At 37.0% G+C, this 22,390-nt stretch overlaps 1 protein-coding gene across 3 annotated transcripts in view; it reads right to left on the bottom strand.

Moving 5' to 3' along the window:
• LOC149802127 (uncharacterized) overlaps positions 1-22,390 on the bottom strand; it is a 131,898-nt gene that overhangs the window by 8,861 nt on the left and 100,647 nt on the right. For all 3 annotated transcript variants that reach the window (XM_089956530.1, XM_089956532.1, XM_089956531.1), the window contains exons 14-16: positions 16,999-17,808; positions 9,554-9,672; positions 488-635 (exon numbers count right to left, since the gene is read on the bottom strand). In XM_089956530.1, coding sequence (XP_089812656.1) covers positions 488-635; positions 9,554-9,672; positions 16,999-17,808 — 1,077 coding nt within the window. The remainder of the gene's footprint in view (positions 1-487; positions 636-9,553; positions 9,673-16,998; positions 17,809-22,390) is intronic.

The following is a 22,390-nucleotide window of genomic DNA, read 5'->3' as shown; positions in this document are numbered from 1 at the left end:
TGGTGAATTGGGTAAAAAAACAATTAAAACATCAAATATGAATTAAAACCTTAATAAAAAAGTGTCCAACACCAGGACTTTACTCAGGGCAGGAATAATAAAATAAGTAAGGATGGTGTATGATGATGTTTCTTCATGAAGTGAATTGTTGTGGAAATATTAGTGAAGAAAAAAACTTCAACCAAAAACCTTTACAACAATAATTTGTCACCATTATAACTCTTTAACTCAGAACACATGGACAGAAGAGTATGTGATGACACATTTCAAAACTGGAAGGGAAATGGGGTGTGAGTTACTGAGGCACAAGCACTGGTCAGAACTTTAACCAAACTGCCCACAGACATACCCACACACAAACTATGAACCACTATGCAAAATATCAACCTTTGGGGGCATAAAAAAGGTGCAGAACGGTTCAAAATCATTAAAACTCCGTTGGTCTTTACAAGTCAATACTTATAACTTTAATTAGGCAGATCTTTACCTGATTCATTGTGCTTGGCTAGTGTTGAATCTATTTGCATTAAAGTCATCTTTGCAGCAAATGGAGTAACAGAAGATGCCCTAGTCAACAGTGGGGCAGCAGGTTTCTTGTAAACTTGACACTGACTGAAATGTATACCTTCGGTACCCTGCAATAAATATGATGTGTTCATGGTTGAAATATCATCTCATGATATAAGTCACAATTAATTTCAATAAATTTTTATGTATGGCATGTTTTTTCAATAGTAGATAATTACATGTAGTATCAATATATACCAAAATAATTAACTGTGCTATAAATGTATACCAGGTGCATGTAAATACATGTGATGTAAATGTATGTAGATGACCTCAAATGTTTTATATGACAACATGTTAACATATCACTTTATATGATTCTGACTGGTCCACATAAGCCCATGAAATTCTTGTGCAGTTTTCTCTTTACTGTGAGAATGGGAATTTTCCTAACCCTGCCTTCTGGAACTTTGTTTTCAAACTAAAATCAACCTTTTGATGGCCATTTTTCAATCAATTACCCAAAAAGCATTGGGAAAAATGGTTATGTCTGAAAGAATATGGCCAATTTACCCCACAGGAGCTTATTACAAATAAAACTAAGGGTATTGGTCAATGGCTGGGGGGACCTGTAACATGGACCCCACCCTATGACAAGCATGGTTTAAATGTTAACTGATAGGAGTAATAAACTCACCTAGGTTTTGAAAGGAATATGGGCATATGGCAGTCTCCCAACTGATGGAGTGTTATCCAAACATAGGATTTTTTAAGCAGTAAAGCAGCTCCAAGAAGCTAATGTTTCTTATGTAAGACAATTCCCACTATAAATAAAATTTATTTACTGGTATATCTACTGTATCCAGTCACAAGCACATTAAATATTGAATTTAGAACTGCAGTGCTTAATATAGTAGTCCCCTTCTTGAATGGCCCCCCTGACCAGTGCCCAACCGGCTTCTTACGACCAGAATCTCTTGGCACCAACGAGTTTGTGTTTAAAAGTACCCCTCGAGAATGGCCACCCATCTGACGTGACCATCAGCCAGCATATTAATATAAAAATGTAAAATGTCCCCTTCACAAGTGGCCACTTTTTATTTCAAATCTATCCAGAATGAATAATTGATTTATATCGTGACGTAAGGTAAGTAATCAGATTATCTCTATCCTAGATACATGTCTTCCAATGTCAAGTTTCCATTACAGAAAGAAGTGTAGACTAAAGTACATGTGACACTAAGATTAATATTATATCATTGTCTATAAAAGCTGACATTTACTGGAAATGGCTCAACAATGTTATGATGGAGTTTTGGGCTTCACACATCTGTCGAGTTCTTCTCTTTGATGATTATAACCGGACGTAATTGTCAAGATCAAAACAGGGTCAGCATAGGCTAAAAATAGATTTTATGCATTAACACATGCACACAGAAATTGAACAAAACAGGGTACTAGAGAAAGACCGAAAAATGACGTGACAACACATTTATCACTTCCATTATGAAGAAGGAATTTCATCCACTTTACAAAAGTTTCGTCTGCATATTTAAATTGCATACAGTTAGCAACATCTGAATAAATCATTACCAAACATTAACATGTCATCATATAAACAGAGATGTATTATTTTAGGAGAAAGTCGATTATTCTACATGAGGACATTGGGTAAGGTAGGGACAGGGACTTGCCAAACAATTTTATGTAGAAAAGACTTGAATAAAACAATTTTACATTGAAAGACTCGAATAAACAAAGTCGTAACCAATAAGGAGGTTATTCAGCAGTGGGAAAATGGAGAAAATGGAAAAAGAATTATGTATGTACCAAGATTTAAATGTCATTTTTTAATGGTTTTGCAATGTGCATGACAACAATACCCACCTCCATATCATGCTTATGCCAAGAATAAGAATGATTAATGTATATTCATTGAAATAAGTCTTTTATTATAACAAGAAGAACCTTTTAATGTCACTATTAAACAAAGATATTAAATGCTCTGAAGTATGTAGCTTTCTTACTACGTACATTACATATACTTCTCATAAAAAATTTAGTTCCCTCTGGAAAAGCCACCCATCTTATAAGGCCACTTTTCTGGTGCAGATTGGGTGGCTCTTTAGATATATCACCATACGACAGTGTGTAATGAGTTGGAGGATCAATGTATGTGGTGTCTGGTAGGGTGGGGGGAGGTGCTCCCAATATATTATTTAAATTACTATGGAAGTCCAACCTAGGCTCAGTTTTGTACGAAGTGAAATTAGTGATAGAGAGAGGTAAAGTTCCGAGCCCCCAGTCAGCAATGCCGACAGTTAAATTAATGAGAACACAATGATGAAATTCAAAGGAATAACAATTTAATACAATTCAATATTCAAATGATAATAATTTCCCAATCACTCTTCTTCCTCTCGATCAAGTGATAGCCTATTGCATCCTGTGATTTATAGTGTGAGATCACTTTTCCACCTGTCCTTGTTTTCTACTCATCTGTATCTCTCCTATCCAGCCAATTCCTTCTCTCCTTCCAACTTCCCTCCTAACTCTTTCTCTTGACTGCTCCTTCTCCAATTTCTCCTCCTTGACTCCTTTTTCTCCTCCTCCTCATTGACTCTGCTCTCCGACTAGCCTTTGATTCCCAATCAACTTCTCCACTAGTCTCTATTCTGTCTCTCTCCTAGAGACTCGGGACTAAACCACACCAGAAGTCTGTCCCCTAAAAGCTTAATTTACAAAGCTTTGTCTTTCGTTAGAATTTCCTAAGTTTTCCTGCCAATTCATGAGTGGCTTCCTGGAGTTACTGCTACAACTTCTCAGCACGATGTTTCACAATGACTAGGGTTTCTAGTCTAAAGTATTCAGTTAAATTCAGATTGAAATGGTGACCACACCCTCTCTCAATTCCGATTGGATATCGATTCTACCCTGTTCTATTCAACTTAGCAGACAATGCTCTAGCCGTCTGTCAACGTGGTGAGATTTACGATGCCAATAAGGGTCCTTTGTTCTTGAACAAAGCTTTCAACGTGCACACGTGATTTTTGACACCCAGCAAAGCTGGGCTCTCGTAACAATTATGAACAGGACCACTATAGCTGCAGGGTCTAACATATATACATGGCTTCTAACCAATTCCTTTGTTCTTGACTTGCGTAATTGAGGGCAGGCAACGTGACAATGTACTATATTAAGTTGAACAAATAGAAATATGTTGAATTGACGGAACACACTGCAATGCCTGAAAACTGACCTAAATGTAAAACTGGTTGGATAGATCTAAAGAAAATAGTAATGTTATATTCTCTTGCCACATTCATGATAAAACTGAACGAACTTCGTAAACAGAGAACACAAATGAAAGTGTGCTGCACAGACAGAGGCATTAACACGAGTTGCACAACCCTGCATTCCATCAAAGTGCTTGTGAAACTGACCTTACTATAAAATGTAAACCATAGTCAGTAAAGCTGTGACAGGGATTTGGTATCAGTTCCAACACAGATGGGGATGATCCCTTAACACAAAGGATTGATAAGCAAGCAACTGTCCAGCGGCGACCACCAACTCCCCTTTCCCACAAGAATATGCAATTTTCCCATTTAGAATTTGTATGATGCATTAAGAAAATGGTCTGTTTTAAACTTACAGAATTTTTGGAGGCAAAGGAGCTGGTTAAAAATGGCTTTACTGATAGGAGCAGTAGTCCTTGTATTTGGCTGATATTTGTGAGTACCCAGAATGTATGAACCCTGAAATCATCCATTACTGTAAAGTTCCACATAAGAAAGGAGGATGGAAAGTATAGTGTGGAATAACACTGAATCAATTAAAAGGTGAGGCAGTTGGCGATAAACAATACCATTCACAGATTACCTGACTGGTTGAGAATAGCCAACATGATGCTGTGTTATGTCCTTTGAATACTGCTATGAGAGAGCCCATTAGGCTAATTTGCATAGGTAAAATACACTAAGTAGAACAACCCAATTTGTTTGAGTTAGGTATGGACAGAGAGATGGCTGTTGAAGCCAAGTTTGTAATCAATGGTAACGCTTTTTGAAGTTGGATTTTACTTTATATATATAAAATGAGAAACACTATTACTTCGGTAGTAAGTGTATAAACTGCTCTAATGACAATTTATATTCGCTTTAATCAGGATTCTTTACTGTTAATACAGACTACATGCTTTCAACATATATAGCAGCAGTCGAAAATGTATTTTTTTGCATCCAAAGATTATTGAAAATGGTGTTTTTTGAAACAGGACCATATTGGGGGTTAAAAGAGAAAAAAAAACTTTTTTTGGGGGGTGACACATTCATTTATCGTAGATATGCACATGTGGTACTGTTGAGTCAGTCAACACGGGCCTTGTTAACAGCATCCTGGTTATCTGCAGGTTACAGCACATTATTAATATGGTGGCTGACCTGATTAAGGTGTCCAATTATCACCTGGGTGTCATCACAAAGAACTGTAATTTCCTAAGTTGTACAGGTTTCGTCGGAATGGCAAAACAGGTATATGTGGCATCACTACTCTCTGTAGAATAAGGTGCTACATTTTGTATTCTGTTTCCAGAAATTATGAAGTCAACTCATGATGCCAATATACCATGACAGCTTTTCAGTCAATGGGGTGTCAATGTCAGACCTTGACAGCTTTTCAGTCACTAGGGTGTCAATGTCGGACCTTGACAGCCACTTAGATGTCAACATAGTACTTTTGAACCAAGTTTTAAATAGTTCCTTCTCAGTCATTCTGATGGTGACAGGGCACTTTTAGGTTTGATACCACAACTCTTCCTTCAGAAAATAAAATAAAAATTTAAGAGGAACTTACACTATTAAGAAATAAATCTTAAATAATACTAAAATGTTCAATTCCAAAAGAACTGAATGTTCCTAATGAATTTCGTGTCCTTGAATGAACTGACCTGCCAACAGTCCTGATGTATCAAAATGGCATTTTCCAGAACTCCTTTGAATAAATTCACATTAGTCCCAGAATGATACTGTAGTCCAATGAGCACTTTGTAATTCCAATGAATAATCTAAACAAATGTTTCTTCTCAAATAATATCTAAACACAGCATTAAATACATCTGTAGACTGATGTTACAACAAGAACATAGGATTTAATAATCCAAGAGATGAATGAAATCAACTGCTCATTTTTCTCCTTATATACAAGCAGATGGTACTAGAAGGCAATTTTCTTATACTCACGATGTGACATTCAGCAAATACCCACATCATAAAAGAACCATTCAACGGGAAATAACTTTATTCTTCTAAGACCCCACCTGACCACACCAGCCAATGAGATATTACCCCAAACTAGTTAACAGGTTCAATATATAGGCTGAATTTAACTTGACAACACCTAACTATAACTTAATATAAAAAAAGGATCTATATCAATGGTTGAAAAATTAGCTCATATTATTTTGTTTATGGAGGATCAGTACAATTTACATTCATGAACAAAAATTACACACAATACAGGTAAAGTCATGTATGAAAGGTTACACAAAAATATAGATATACATAACAATTACCAACAACTTCACGGACATGATAGGCAGTCTGTTCTCATAATGGTTGTTTTGATGTCCATCAGTGACCTGAATCTTTAATTCATTAATTGTTCCACCTTACAGCTGCTAAAATTCAAGGCAAATGTGCTGTATGGTTAAGCCATTGCCAAACTTAAAAGTCCAGGATGTGGGAACAAATTGTAGCAGTGAGGAGGGGGCACCATTCGTCATGGGAAGCTGGTCCAGATTGTGTGTGTGTGTGTGTGTGATTTGGATTTTTACGTACCTTTAACAATTTTTCAGTAATATTGCTACGATGTCCGCAGTGTGACAGTTTATAGCGATGTCTAGCACTGGGGTATCATGCCGCAGACATGTAGCATGATATCCCACTCAGTCACATTATCCTAACACCAGGCTGACCAGCCCTAACACAAACCTCTTAATGCTGAGCACCAAGCGAGGCAGCTGTTAGTACCATTTTTGTAAGTCTTTGGTATGATTCGGCCAGGGATCAAACCGACGACCTCCCGCAACCAAGGTGGACGCTATAACCACTAGGCCACTGGAGCGGTGGTAGTCCAGATCGATAAAAATGGTAAAGTTGACTTATCTGTCTGTGGTACTATGGGCAGCAATGGGCAGCTTCTCATCATCTAGTTCCAGAACATATCACAAAAGTCAGGGCATTGTTGTACCTCATAACTGACTGGTACATTGATTGTTATCGGTCCATTTGATGAAGAAACCTTGAGAAACAAATCCTGAAACACTCCAATTATTTGCACTGCAATGATGCCAAAGCTGAAGATACCTGACTCAGTTTTTAACAGCACTTTCTCCAAAAGTGCTACTAATCAGTTGCCATTGAAAGATCTCGCCAGCCTTAACACTGTGCCAACCAACCCAAAGGCCAACCATAACTCACCATGAATAGTTGTCAGTATACTGTAACAGGAAGACTAACTCCTGATTTTGGAAACTTGTTTGTGAAATAAACATGTTGTTAAGCAAAAAGATGGAACCAAACACCTTTAGCTTTAATGATGATGCCAAATACCAGGCCAGAGAGGTGTACAAGATGGAGTCGGTGGGTAATAACCTCACACAGACCACAATACAAGTTAGGATCATGAAACCATACAGCTCTTTGGTCATATTTCCTGACAATTTCTTGAAGTACAAAAACGTGACTATCTGGAACCCTGAACTGATACAAAAATAGCAAAACACACCAATGATATCTTTTCAGAAGCAGTTAAACTTTGCAGTTTTGTGTGCAATGACCAGCTGAAGTGACTATCAGTGCAGGACCATCTACATTCATACACAAGAGATGCGAATGGAAATCAAAGAGAATTACTCAAGCTGCTAACCTGCTTACCTTTTGTTTTCCATATCTACTAGCAGATAAGGAGAAGCCTTTCAGAGCTCAAGTGTTCACTTCCACAGGACACATCCTGGAACACCTTTAGCATTCTATACAACTGTTGGGTCTGTATACAAGCAAATCCTTATTGAGTTGCAGGTTTCTCCTCAATCAAAAAACTAGCAAGAATGTGGCTCTTAGATGACTCTCCATGTTGGGAACATAAAACTGCTGATCAGTTTGTGCAACCACTCAGGGTATATTTCTGCAATACACTTGTGCTGGGTAGTTGGATGCTGTGTTGGGGCAGGTGCTTGTAAGAAACTGATCAGACACCCGCCCCCATCACTCCTATTAATGCATGAAATATGGGATACGCTGGCAATTTTTGGTGCATCCAAAAATGCTGTGAAACTAACATAACAGCAACACTTACCTAACTTCAGTGACGTGTGACATTAATGCTACACTGACCTAATTTTCTGTAAAAATGTGCTGCGCTCATCACAAAGCATTCACACAGAACTGCATGACCCTATAGCTAAATAATGGATGAGAAACTGACCTAAATGCAAAGCCAATAAAGCAAGAAATAATGATCTCAATGACCTACTTTTTTCAGATGTGTGTTCCATCCACACACAAAGGGTATGACCCTTTGGCCAACTGTGCACAACAACTGATATGCAAAATTTAATGAAAGTGTGACATATGGACAGTCAAAAGGATAACACATAATATATACACCTTTCACAATTATGGTGGAGGGTTAAAATTTAATTTTATCTGCCAGCAAAGGGAATATTATTTATCAAACTTTCAATTGGCATCACTAATTAGTATGTCTCTACTTACAACCTATTTAAGAACGTGTTATTAGTCCAATTATCTGCACTGGAAGAACAGGTAGATGTGTAATAATCATCATGAACGTTATAAATTTTGTATTCTGTTACACCATATTCTTTTCAGGATTTTGCAGGTGTATTTTTCATTTTGCATACCTTGTACAGAATTTTAACATCTTTATATTTTATCATGTAATACCTAATGCTTATATCTTAAATGGGTTTATCTTCCAAAAGTTTTGTGCAATTTTTCATTTGTACTCCTTTTTATATTTTATTTTTAACTTGCACCATACAGCCATATTTGTCCTGAGGTGACATTAAATGCAAATATATACTTACATTATAACTATCTGTTACATTTCTTTTGTTCCATGTACACCAACACTTTTTTTTTATTACAATATTCATCTGAATTTACCTGATGCATGAATAACATCTGCTACAGACATTTTTTGTACCTCATTAAGTACATGATTTTAGTTGGTATTCAATTAACACAAAAAACAATACAATTAACCATGAAAAGGAATGGCATTTGATATAATAAACAACAGACCCATTGTAAATTGTCACATTAGTGACTGATAGAAAATTTTACCACTCAAGTAGATCAGTGATGGCTGGGGTTTAAGTGAACCTCTGGCTACCAGATTGACATTCACTGCGACTCCTGCATAAGTCAGTTAATGTGGGAAATAAGGTCACAGAGAGTTTTTTTTTTTTTTTTACAGCTGTTCTGATAAGATAAGCATTAATACTCAGAATATGATGATTCTCTACAGGTTATGGGTCCAGGATATTAAGGGTGTAATGAAATAAAGGCCGAAAATATAAAAGCTACTCTGGCATGCAAATTAGATCAGTGACCATTTGGTATGGTAGAGTTACTCCTCTTGAGGTGCCATAAATGCCTAATTTTTATGACTAGGCAAAACAGGATAAAAGATATTCTGGTAGTGTAAGGAACCAATAATAAGAAACAAATGAATGAAAACATGCCAAAAAACATTAAATGTGATGCTATCTTGATCACTACTATTTACAGCCTAAGTTTGCTATGGGTATATACTGCAATATCAAAAGGGCTCTCTCTTTCTCACTGTCTCCTTTTCTAAAAATTAGATTTGTTCTGGAAATCATGTTTTTGTTTCTGTAACATAAACATTTTAGGGGTTTGAGAGGACATGTAAGAAGTAGTGAGCAGAATGTGTCACTACTTTCTGATTGGATCACTAGTGTCTATTGAGTGCATGGTGATTGGCTAAGTAATGTTACCCAACAGCTTGGTGATTGGTTAACTGGTGTCATCTGAGTGTCTTGTGATTGATCATCAGATTTTGAGCACATCGAATCCACAACAGGATTCAGGCTCAAGGAAACAATGTCTTGAAGACCTGGTAAGATAAAAATATAATGCATTATCAACACAGAACATGATGTTACAACAATAACACAAGAAATAAGAATGACTCTAAAATAGGAACGAATTATATTGCTCAGTTCTCTCCTTATATACACCTTCAAGCATGTGTGTGTGTGTTATTATTTGCATATATTACAGTTCTCTCCTTATATACACCTTCAAAGTGTGTGTGGGGGGTATTATTTGCAGAAATTAGTTCTCTCCTTATATACACCTTCAAGGAGGGTATTATTTGCATATATTACGGGGGGGTGGGGTGGGGTATTATTTGCAGAAATTACAGTTCTCTCCATATATACACTTTCAAGTTGGGGGGGGGGTATTATCTGCATATATTACAGTTCTCTCCTTATATACACCTTCAAGACCATTCCGGTGGCCTAGTGGTTAGAGCGTCCGTCTTGGATGAAGGAGGTCATGTGTTCAATCCCTGGCCGAGTCATACCAAAGACTTAAAAAATGGTACTAACAGCTGCCTCGCTTGGCATTCAGCATTAAGAGGTTAGTGTTAGGACTGGTCGGCCTGGTGTCAGGATAATGTGACTGGGTGGGACATCATGCTACATGTCTGCGGCATGATGCCCCAGTGCTAGACATCACTATAAACTGCCACATTGCAGACATCGTAGCGATATGACTGAAAAATTGTTAAAGCTACATTAAAAATCAAAAATCACATCACATACACCTTCAAGGGGGGGAGGGTATTATTTGCAGATATTACAGTTCTCTCCTTATATACACCTTCAAGGGGAGGGGTATTATTTGCAGATATTAGTTCTCTCCTTATATACACTTTCAAAGGGGGGGGGGTATTATTTGCAGATATTAGTTCTCTCCTTATATACACCTTCAAAGGGGGGTGGGGTATTATTTGCAGATATTACAGCTATAGATTTACCAGATAAGAATTAATGAGCTAAATGAATTAAAATTTATTTATTATGTTTAAAAGATAATAAGTCATCTAAACTTTGAAGCACACGTAATAAAAAGTTTTAAAGTCTCCAGAGCCATAACCCCAAAGCTATGCACCTTCTGGGTTGGCATTTTGCAAATGTATGTAAAATTGTCAGCGTGCAGAGTCTTGTTAGCTTATAAGTATAATGTTTCAAGCAAATAATTGCCTTGAAGATTTCCAACAGAGATTTATTTTTACCTGTGAACTGAACTGCAGTTGACAGTCAATGTCAATTCCTAGCAGTTTAACAATTTCTTCACAGTTTATGACAGCACTGCTTACGTTAAGAACAGGCTTCATTGTGAATGTCTTTTTACCCACAGCTAGTGCTTGAAATGTTTCAGGGTTGCAGGGTTGCATTTAGCTTGCAGCAAACCAGTTAATCATAATGTTGGACTCTGCTTCAGGTGTGTTAATCAGTGTTAAAATCAGGTAAGGAAAAGGACAAAGTGTTATCTGCATAGGTATATAATGAGCCATATGTAATACAATAGAAGATATCATTGATATTGTAACTGCAATGGGGAAAGAAAAGCTTATTTATCTTATCTACTGTGTGTATAAGTCATATATACCTATGAATTGCATCTACCGTGTACATAGATCATTGGTATCTTTAAATTGTATCTACTGTGTGTATAAGTCATACATACCTATGAATTTCATCTACCGTGTACATAGATCATTGGTACCTTTAAATTGTATCTACTGTGTGTATAAGTCATACATACCTATGAATTGCATCTACAATGTACATAGATCATTGGTACCTTTAAATTGTATCTACTGTGTGTATAAGTCATACATACCTATGAATTGCATCTACCGTGTACATAGATCAATGGTACGTTTGAATTGTATCTACTGTGTATTTAGATCATTTGTACCTTTGAATTGTATTTACTGTGTATTTAGACCATTTGTACCTTTGAACTGTATCTACTGTGTACATAGATCATATGTACCTTTGAATTGTATCTACTGTGTATTTAGTTTGCATCATAACTGATATTCCCAAACAGTGTTGTGGGGGGGGGGGGTTGAGGGCCCATGGGGGTTCAGCATACGTGACCAAACAAAAGCACTGTCATCCAATTGAGAATAAGATATCTTTTCACATAAACCTGTTGAAAATTATTGGAAATTCAAATTGGAATAAAACAACAATTAACTTGTCTGTTTTCTTTTCAGTTAAGCATTTAATACATTTACAAAGAAAGATACAGCTGGTGGACTCAGCACTGTCAAATATCAGTAGCATACATATATCCACATGTGCAAACACTCGTATAATCACAACCACACTGATATTAAATAAAAACAGAGATCAAGTTTCTGTCCTTAAAATCTATTGGATGATGAAATATATATATGCTCAATCTGATGCAGTCTTTGCTGCTTTTATTAGTTCAATAGGGGGCTTTGAAGGTAATATTAGTGTCATTAGTGTTCATCTCTGCACTCAATAGAGACTGGATGACACGATTGCTCAAACTTCCCTGATGGGTTTTCTGAGCAAATCCTGGTCAGAATAGACCATAACATTAGCAATGTCAGAACTTAGCTGATGCAGTCTGACCACAAGACATGCTTGTCTCTATAGAAAAATGAACATCTATCACAAGTAGGACTGACCATTTCATTGAGGGATTGGGGATAACATAATATTTTCAAATTTAATGGGGGCTTTACAGGTAACACAGAAGTAATACATGCCTCTGTCCAGTATGGGTGTTAATGCTTTATCAACACAAATCAACTGTGCAAACATGAGTGTGTGCTTATTACTGTCTTTCAGTCAATGTACATATATTTCAAGGTTAAATTTTCCTGAAGTATGAGTCAATTAATTGTTGGTATTTTAAGAAAATTAAGATAATGAATAATAATAGAGAGATTGCTCAATTCAGTGTGTCATATATTATAATTAAGGTGGTGCTCCTATTTCAATGGACATCATATACGTCTTGTTGATATGATGTTGCAGTATGTGCTAAGATTTAAATTCCCTTCTCCCCCTGCCGGCTGTTGTGCTTGACAAAGTAAAACTCAATGTGGAGTTCTCAACTTTATTTTTGCTGGGCTTGCTGATAGCATATTGGTTCCAAAATCACTCACTTCAAAAATGAATCACACTGGAACACTATTCCAACATTTTTACTACAAAACCATGGATGCATACTTCATAGTAAAAAGGGCAAAAACCATGAAAATATTGTTCCAATACATGGCTCCTTAGATTAACATGTAATAAAAGAGTCAAAGCATGTAACTTGAGAAACTGCAGTTACACACATACACCTTGAATAATTAGTGGTATTCGTGTTTACAGTGAAATGTTTAAGTAATCTAATTGTCATAATTTTCCTTTTCAAGGAGCTATCACATAATTTTAAGAGTTAGATATGAGAGAGGGTAAGAGAAAGAACATTAACATTTTATGATTTTTGACTGGTCATTGTTATGCTTGATCCAGATCACCAGTATTTTCAAGATAGTTCAGTTTTATTAATGCAATGTCAAGTCCAAGTAAAGACACCAGCAGATATTTGCATACAAATGCAATTATTTCTCACAAGAAAAATTTAAGGACATTGCATTTAAAAGAAAGAATTCCAACTGTCGCAATTTCCACGAACTTTCATACTAAATGATCCATTTTGGTCAAACCTCCATTCTACCGCGCAATACATGGGAGCCATAAAAAGGAAGACTTTTGATTGGCCAAATTTTTTAAAAATAGTTTTAGGTCATAACCCCCATTAGTCTTCAACTAATCAGCTATTGTCTCAACATTCTCTGCTTTATAAATAGATTACAATAGCAGGCATTTGTGTGAAAATTGGTGGGAAATGACTGAGACAACTGAAATACTCATTTCATGTGTAAGCTGGCAACACTTTTCTTCGAGTGGTCTAAAGCGCTCTCCGTTACGGATCACTGCTACCTCACCTCTGTCTGTGTGGGTTCGAGTCTCAGATTCAGCCAATGTGGGTATGTGAGAAAGCTTGCCAGTAGCTTCTCATGGGTCGGTGGCTCTTTCTGAGGGTTTTCCCAGATTCTTCCTCCACCATTAATACTGGCCGCCATGTATAGCCTATCATGAGCTGAAAAATGGCATTAAACCCTAAAACAACAACAACAACATTTTTCTTGTGAAAAGTAATCTGCTGACATCTTCCATTTGGCATGACAATGCATAAATAAAGCTTTATTCCTGAAAATACTGATGACCTTTGGCAAATGTAACATTGCCTGACCAAACGAAAACATTTTGATATTCATTGTCTCTGAGTTCTGACTGGTAATAACATGTTTTATTGAAAGGGAAACTTTCTCCACATCAAAATGATGCTTAAATTACTGAAAAGTGTCGCTGTAAAATGCAAACACCATTAAGAAATCAAGGGCCTGTTTTAAAACACAAACACCATTAAGAAATCAAGGGCCTGTTTTAAAACACAAACACCATTAAGAAATCAAGGGTCTGTTTTAAAACACAAACACCATTAAGAAATCAAGGGTCTGTTTTAAAACACAAACACCATTAAGAAATCAAGGGCCTGTTGTGAAACTGCAACATAATATGCTCATGATATTTAGCCATTTTTTAGTATCAATCTAACTTTCGGTACCGGCGTGAAAAAGATATGAAGTCATTTTCTTTGTAATTTGTTTTAGACTAACAACAAGCAGGCAGATTTGGCATGTTATAACTGATGCGCATCAAATGTTAAGCAGTGCTGAACTTCAGCATTTGTTAAAGGCAGAAAATACACTCAGATTACACTGGTCAACAGTGAAATCATTACTGACTTGAAAAGGCCCTAATCTGTAGTATTTTGGTGTGCCGAACACGAATATAACCGTGAAAAATTTGTATTGGCTCTCGTTTTGAAGATATTCATATACCTCATTTTCTATGTTTCACTGTGTAAATTTCTCCAGTAGGACTGCAGCAACATCCGGAATAATGATGTAACATTGCATAATACCATCATGCTCACATCATCCACAGTTGATTGCATCATTTTCTGATGCAATGCAATACTAATGCCATGCGGCTGCTGAAGTAAGTTGACGTCAGCAGTGTACTATACATGTGTAGGCCTATTATACTAATGCCAGGCGGCTGCTGAAGCTGACGTAAGCAGTGTACTATATAAAGCCCAATCAGATAGGTTCAGCATTTAAAATATTTTAGACGTTGTGCGAGACAGTTCAAGCTACTGTTACATAAAACTTATTATTTTATCCATTTACGTACAATAAAGAACAGTAATGCCTCGAAAGTGTGTTAATACCGCGGACAATTTTTGCTATATTTGTGGGGAAGTGACATTTGCCAACCAGAAGAAAAGTATCAATTCTCAAGTGAAGAAGGCATATCATCTTTACTTCGGATGCAAGGTTGGTGACCAAGACAAGCCTTGGGCTCCGCATATATGCTGTGCTACATGTACAACACAGCTTTCACAGTGGTTGAATTGCAAAAGGTCATCAATGCCGTTTGCAGTCCCAATGGTGTGGAGAGAGCCAAGCAACCACCTAAATGACTGTTACTTCTGCTTGGTTCCTCCTCTTTCCGGCGGAATAACGAAGCGAAAGAAGTCGAGAATAGTCTACCCAAACATTCCGTCTGCATTGAGACCAGTTCCACATGGTGAGGGACTTCCTATTCCAGAACCTCCAGCAGAATATTCTCTTGATTCATCTGACGAAGACAAAGGTGAGTCGACCTGTTCTTCTCCTGGTCCATCAGCATGCAGTGATCCAGATTTTCACTGTGGTGCATCATCAACCCCACACAGAATAACACAGGAAGAACTAAATGACCTGATTCGTGATTTGGACTTATCAAAGAACAAGGCAGAATTGCTAGGATCAAGACTCCAACAATGGAATCTTCTAGAAGAAGATGTCACAATTACTGCATATCGAAAGCGCCACCAGCAATTGGAGCCTTTCTTCAGAAAGGAAAGTAATCTGATATTCTGTTCCGATATTGAGGGCCTCATGAATGCTTTAAAAATCACTCATGACCCACAAGAATGGAGACTATTTGTGGACTCTTCGAAACTGAGTCTCAAGGCTGTGCTTTTGCACAATGGAAACATTCTTCCATCTATTCCAGTAGCGTATGCTGTCCACATGAAAGAGACATACGATAACTTAAGGCAGCTACTGAATTCCATTGAGTATAACAAGTACAGCTGGCACCTCTGTGGTGATTTGAAGGTAGTTGCCCTTTTAATGGGACTGCAGCAAGGATATACAAAATACATGTATTTCTTATGCTAGTGGGATAGCCGAGCAAGGGAAATGCACTACATGAGGAAGGAATGGACTCACAGGCAGAATGTAGCCATTGGAGAGAAGAATATCCAACACCCAGCTCTGGTTGAGGCTCAGAAAATCTTGCTACCACCCCTTCACATCAAACTAGGTTTGATGAAGAACTTCGTGAAAGCCATTGACCGGACTTTGCCAGCATTCCGATACCTGCATGAAAAATTCCCTCGACTCAGCGAAGCAAAGATTAAAGAGGGAGTTTTTGTGGGTCCTCAGATTCGAGAGCTTTTCAAAGATGACCGGTTCAACAACTTGCTGGAAGGTGACGCGAAACAAGCATGGAATGCTTTTCGCCTAGTTTCTACAAACTTCCTCGGAAATGTTAGGGCAGAAAACTATAAGGAACTAGTAGAAGACATGTTGATGAAGTATAAGAAACTTGGCTGCAATATGTCTCTAAAGATTCACTTCCTTCATTCCCATTTGGATTTCTTTCCTAGCAACTTTGGTATTGTTAGTGATGAACACGGCGAACGTTTTCATCAAGATATCGCAACAATGGAACAAAGATACCAGGGAAAATGGTCCACTACAATGCTGGCTGACTACTGCTGGACACTCCTCAGAGATGCTCCCGAACAGCTGTACAAGAGACAGGCGAAGAAATCTAAGATGTAGTCAATGACTTGATTTTTTATAGGTAGGCTATTACAGTTGACCTTTTACTATTGGAATGCAATTCGTTATGTAAACATTAATTTCTTGCAGATTACAAAAAAACTAGAGCCAATTTTGCAATTTGACTGTCATATTCGTGTTCAGCACATAAAAATTGATAAGAATTGACTAATTTTATTTCAGTAACATGACTTTTGTAAAAATTTGTTGTCCAGTGTTATTTCTCAAGGTGCAAATCTGCATCAACTAAGCCCAGGGACGAGTAAAGTGTTTTTCAGCATCAATTTGTATCCAGACAGCACAAGAGGACTAGAGCTCTGTGCATTATAATTTCATATGTACCTCTAAATTGTATCTAGTGCATACCTGCTTTCTGTAAGAACACCGGCTGAGAGCAAATTAAACCTTCATTCACAGCCTCTTCTGCAATTTTCTTTTTCTCTTGCTGCTTAGTTCTCAGTTTCTCTTTGTTTTCTGGACATTTGATGTCCTCATTCCCAAAAAGCAATGCTCCCTTGTTTTTTATAATCCAGGTGATTTGCTGTTGCTTCTGTTTTCTCTCCTTCTCTAGTCGGCGATGTAGATTCACTTGTATCAATGCACCGACATTATCTCGATAATACTGATCATTTTGATAATAACGAATACTCACTAAGGACCTCAGACCAAAAGGAATTTTAAAATTTGCAGTTCTCATGTTCACTGTAATAACTGGAACCACACACCATTGCTTCTTCTCATTTTCAATGGCTTCCATCAAACATTCCTCTCTGGATAACTCTATCCATTTATCTTCACAGAATTCCTTTGTAATGTAACAGAAAACATATGTGCATCTTTCCAAAGCTGTCTGCAAAAGTTTCAGTTTGGACCCTGCTTGTGGTATAAACTCATCATACAAAACTGCTTTGACAGATTCATTACCTTTCAACTTTATATCCTTTTTCAGATGGTCACAAAATTTGCTTGCATCAGATTTATTGTCCTCACTGTATAGAACCAGGACATCAAAAAAGTTATACCTAATATCTTTAGGTATCAAATTCTTGTACTTTTCCAACTCCATGTGCCATGTGCCACCATCAAAACTGCTGCAAGAGTCATTCCAAAATGATGATGAACTTTCAAAATTTGACTGTTCTGTGTCAATTTCAGCATACACATCCTTACCACCAGCTGAAAAAATAATATAATTGTATAGTATGTAGATTGTATCAATGATATACCACCAGATGTATACATTTTTCATTAAAAGAAAACTCAGGCAAGCCTAATTTTCTTTTAATGAAAAATTTATACAAGGAGTGGTATATCATTGATATGGCATACATACTATACATATATTTTATTTATACCACATACAAGTTTTCATTTTATATGGGAGATAAAACTGACGGCCATAAACAGGGCACTTCAGGGGAGTGAACTCTTCATAACCCCTCGCATGCAAGTACGCTCAAACAACAAGTTCTGTAGTGATTCATAATTTCCTGTAGACTTCATATTAATTCCTATATGTTTCCTTTAGCAATATTAAATGAAATGAAAACACAAGGCTTATAGTTAACGTACAAAGAAATTTTAATAATGTGCATGCAAACATTGAATTTGCAGTGTTTGTTGTCATGAACAGTAACAGGGCAGCCATTTGCATCTATATTAACAGTACGATTCAAGTAAGAAATATCAAAATAATGAAGGAACAAGAGGAAATTAAACAATTAACTGTAAACACATTTTGCTGATAACATTTATGTCCATATTTTGCTACTCTACTGATTGGCAGTGTCACTTACAATAATTCTCCTATGTGTCGACTGTGTGGGCCCTGTTTGAGAATTCTCCTGTTGAAAGAAGTTGATCCAGTTAGGGATCGCGTTCACGTTTTGCGGGAGGTTCATAACATATCTTGTACAGTGATGTTTGATCCATAGAATGGGTTACTGATAATTTGATTATGTTGAATATTACATGTTTGTGAACTCGATATACTACAGTCTGTTGCTGTGCAGTTGAAATTTCTTTGTTGTGTGGGGTGGGGTTGACAGCATCATTACTTGGGTGGCTGGTGTTGCTCAGGTAATTGGAGTACGTCTGTTGTTGTCTGTCACTAATGTTTGAATAGCTGTTTATAGACTGTACATTTGTGTGGCCTGAAATTGGCATGATATCAGTTGGGGAATGTTTTTGTCTCTTAACTTCTGAATTAGGTACTTTCGGCTACTGGTGTTTGTTAATGTCTTTCTGTAATATTTGCCTGTTTTTTCATTTTTTTCATGATGCATCCTAGTTTGTTAATTCCAATGACTTGTTTCCTAAACCATTTTAGGTTTGTCGCTGAGATTGGCATAGTGGTGGACGCAATATAGAAAGGATCTTCATGTTGACAAAAGTCTGCTGGTCTTAGCTCAGCATACCATTTGTAGATAGCAAGTGGATCTCTCTCTTTGTTGTTTTTGTTTTCATACCTCTTAGGTTTAATATCCCTGATGTCCTTGACACTATCCCCTGTTCTTATTTTTGTCTGCCTTTCATTGAGTTCAAGATACTCGAGGCCTTTCACACCTTTCTTTAGTGTAACATCCCCCATTTCAGATTGTAATGTTCAGTCGCTCCCCTCAAACCAAAATGCACAGAGTTGTTAAACCACAATGTGTTAACAATGGCTTCAGGTGTTTTTATCCCCAACAGTTTTTTGCCACACAAGGCATTTATTTCTTCGTCTGTGATCGGTTGACTCTGAATGGGTTTATTTCCTTTTCCTTACGATTTTAAATCTTTTTGCTTAGCCCAAAAGATCTTCCCTTGTTAATGCAAAATTTGTGTCTGTTCTTCTCATGACTGTACTTGCATATTTCTTGATGTTAAGGTGGCGATCAATGGAACTGATAATGATTCTTAAGCTGATTGGTTCAAACTCAGATCCATCTTTTCTCCTAACACTGAGTATAAAACCAGCCAGGTGCTGATCCAATTCATATGGGTGCAACTCATGTAAATTTCTGAAATTAGTTTTGACTGCAAGAATTCTGTCACTTGCCTTACATCAAAAAGTGTCTTTTTAAAAGTGTTGCATTCTGTTTACTTTCTATACTATTACTATTGGTATATCCAGTTAAGATTCGAAATGCCCACTCTATTTCTCCTTTTTCCAAAACCCAATATATTCAGTGGCTTCAGAGATGCAGCTAAAAATAACCAAGTTCCTTTGTATGAGGGCCTCAAGGTAGATTAGTTCTTAGCTAATTGTGTTACCCTCTTTACATAAGGTCATTATTATTATTACTTCAAAGGCCATGTTATTTATAATGTATGTGGTATATATATATATATATATATATATATATATATAATTTTCACTAATGGTGGATAAAAATAGCATAATCTCAACGGTTTTTTGTTCATGATATACCCCTTATCTCAGCATGATTGCCTCTAGCCAATCCTTAACACCAATGCACAACTGTACAAAAAATTCTGAAGCATTAAGTCTTTATCTCCAACAGAGTAGAAGTTGTCTAAAATGACGCACAAATTTACTTGGATGGAAAAGAAAACAAGCTACTATGATTTCCTAAAAATGACAGCTGGAAACAACTGAAGATCGCTTGGAAAAACAGTATGTGCATCTCCTTTCTCCCTAGGCTATGCTGTCATGTCATCTCCCTTCTCCCTAGGGACCGCTCTGGTGGCCTAGTGATCAGAGCATCCGCCTCGGATGCAGGAGGTTGTGGGTTCGATCCCTGGCCAAGTCATACCAAATACTTACAAAAATGGCACTAACAGCTACCTCGCCTGGTGCTCAGCATTAAGAGGTTAGTATTAGATAAGATCAGCCTGGTGTCAGGATAATGTGACTGGGTGGGACATCATGCTACATGTCTGCGGCATGATGCCCCAGTGCTAGACATCACTATAAATTGTCACACTGCAGACATTGTAGCAATATGACTGAAAAATTGTTAAATCTACGTTAAAAATCCAAACCACACACATACACATTCTCCCTAGGCTATGCTGACATGTGCATTTCCTTCTCCCTAGGCTATGCTGCCAGGTCATCTCCTTTCTCACTAGGCTATACTGACATGTGCATCTTCTTTATCCCTAGATGTATGCTGACATGTGCATCTCCTCTCTCCCTAGGCTATGCTGACATGTCATCTCATTTCTCCCTAAGCTATGCTGACATGTCATCTCCCTTATCCCTAGGCTATGCTGACATTTGCATTTCCTTCTCCCCAGGCTAAGCTGACATGTCATCTCCTTTCTCCCTAGGATAAGCTGCCATGTGCATCTCCTCTCTCCCTAAGCTATGCTGACATGTGCATCTCCTCTCTCCCTAAGCTATGCTGACATGTCATCTCCTTTCTCCCTAAGCTATTTTGACATGTCATCTCCTATCTCCCTAGGCTATGCTGACATGTCATCTCTCTCCCTAGGCTATACTGATATATCATCTCCTTTCTCCTTAGGCTATACTGATATATCATCTCCTTTCTCCCTAGGCTAAGCTGCCATGTGCATCTCCTTTATCCCATAGGCTATGCTGGCATATCATCTCATTTCTCCCTAAGCTATGCTGACATGTCATCTCCTTTCTCTCTAAGCTATGCTGACATGTACATCTCCTTTCTCTCTAGACTATGCTGACATGTCATCTCCTTTCTCTCTAAGCTATGCTGACATGTCATCTCCTTTCTCTCTAAGCTATGCTGACATGTACATCTCCTTTCTCCCTAGACTATGCTGACATGTGCATCTCCCTTCACCCTAAGCTATGCTGACATGTGTATCTCCTTTCTCCCTAAGCTATGCTGACATGTGTACATCCCAAAATCTTTCACAAGAGACATATCCCAAGAACTGGAGGTATTTAATTTTAAAAGCAACAGACTACTCATAAACAAATGCAAAAATTCATACACGCTATGGACCATATCAATGTCAGCTGATTTTCTTTCAAAAGCACATATAGGGCTGACAATTATTGTGAGTTTGCAAGTCATTCTTGCTAAACTTGAAGTCAATACAGCAAAGCATCATCATCCCATGTCTAAAACTAAACACAATGCATCAAGGTATCATTATCTCATATCCAAAACTAAACACAATACATCAAGGTATCATTATCTCATAACCAAAACTGAACACAATGCATTAAGGGTATCATTATCTCATATCCAAAACTAAACACAATGCATCAAGGTATCATTATCTCATATCCAAAACTAAACACAATACATGAAGGTATCATTATCTCATATCCAAAACTAAATACAATACATCAAGGTATCATTATCTCATATCCAAAACTGAACACAATGCATTAAGGGTATCATTATCTCATATCCAAAACTAAACACAATGCATCAAGGTATCATTATCTCATATCCAAAACTGAAGTCAATATAGCAAAGTTTCATCAACTACATCTAACACTCAAGTCAACTGTTCTGACTCCGTTAATATATCATCTTAAACTATGTAACAGAAAAAACACAACAAAAACATTTTGTAAAATTCAACAAATAATTTAATTTTGTAAGTTATAAAATGTAAATTTAAGGAATTTATAGTATTGTGACTTAAGTCCAAAAGTATAGTTTTTCAAATTAATTCAAATCAAGAATGTTCTTATGTACCATGTCTTGCATATGCCAATACCTCAATAGTATTGATATATCACAATGATATAATCCAGAATGTCTTGGAATGAGTCCTTAGTAATCCCAAAATAGTGATTTTAGTCTAAAAT

Source organism: Sinohyriopsis cumingii, chromosome 4 (genome assembly GCF_028554795.1).
Source record: "Sinohyriopsis cumingii isolate HCF-2022 chromosome 4, ASM2855479v2, whole genome shotgun sequence".
In the NCBI taxonomy this organism is placed as follows: Eukaryota; Metazoa; Mollusca; class Bivalvia; order Unionida; family Unionidae; genus Sinohyriopsis; species Sinohyriopsis cumingii.
The sequence above is the reverse complement of the archived record's forward strand: the minus strand, read 5'-3'. Positions and strand labels throughout refer to the sequence as shown.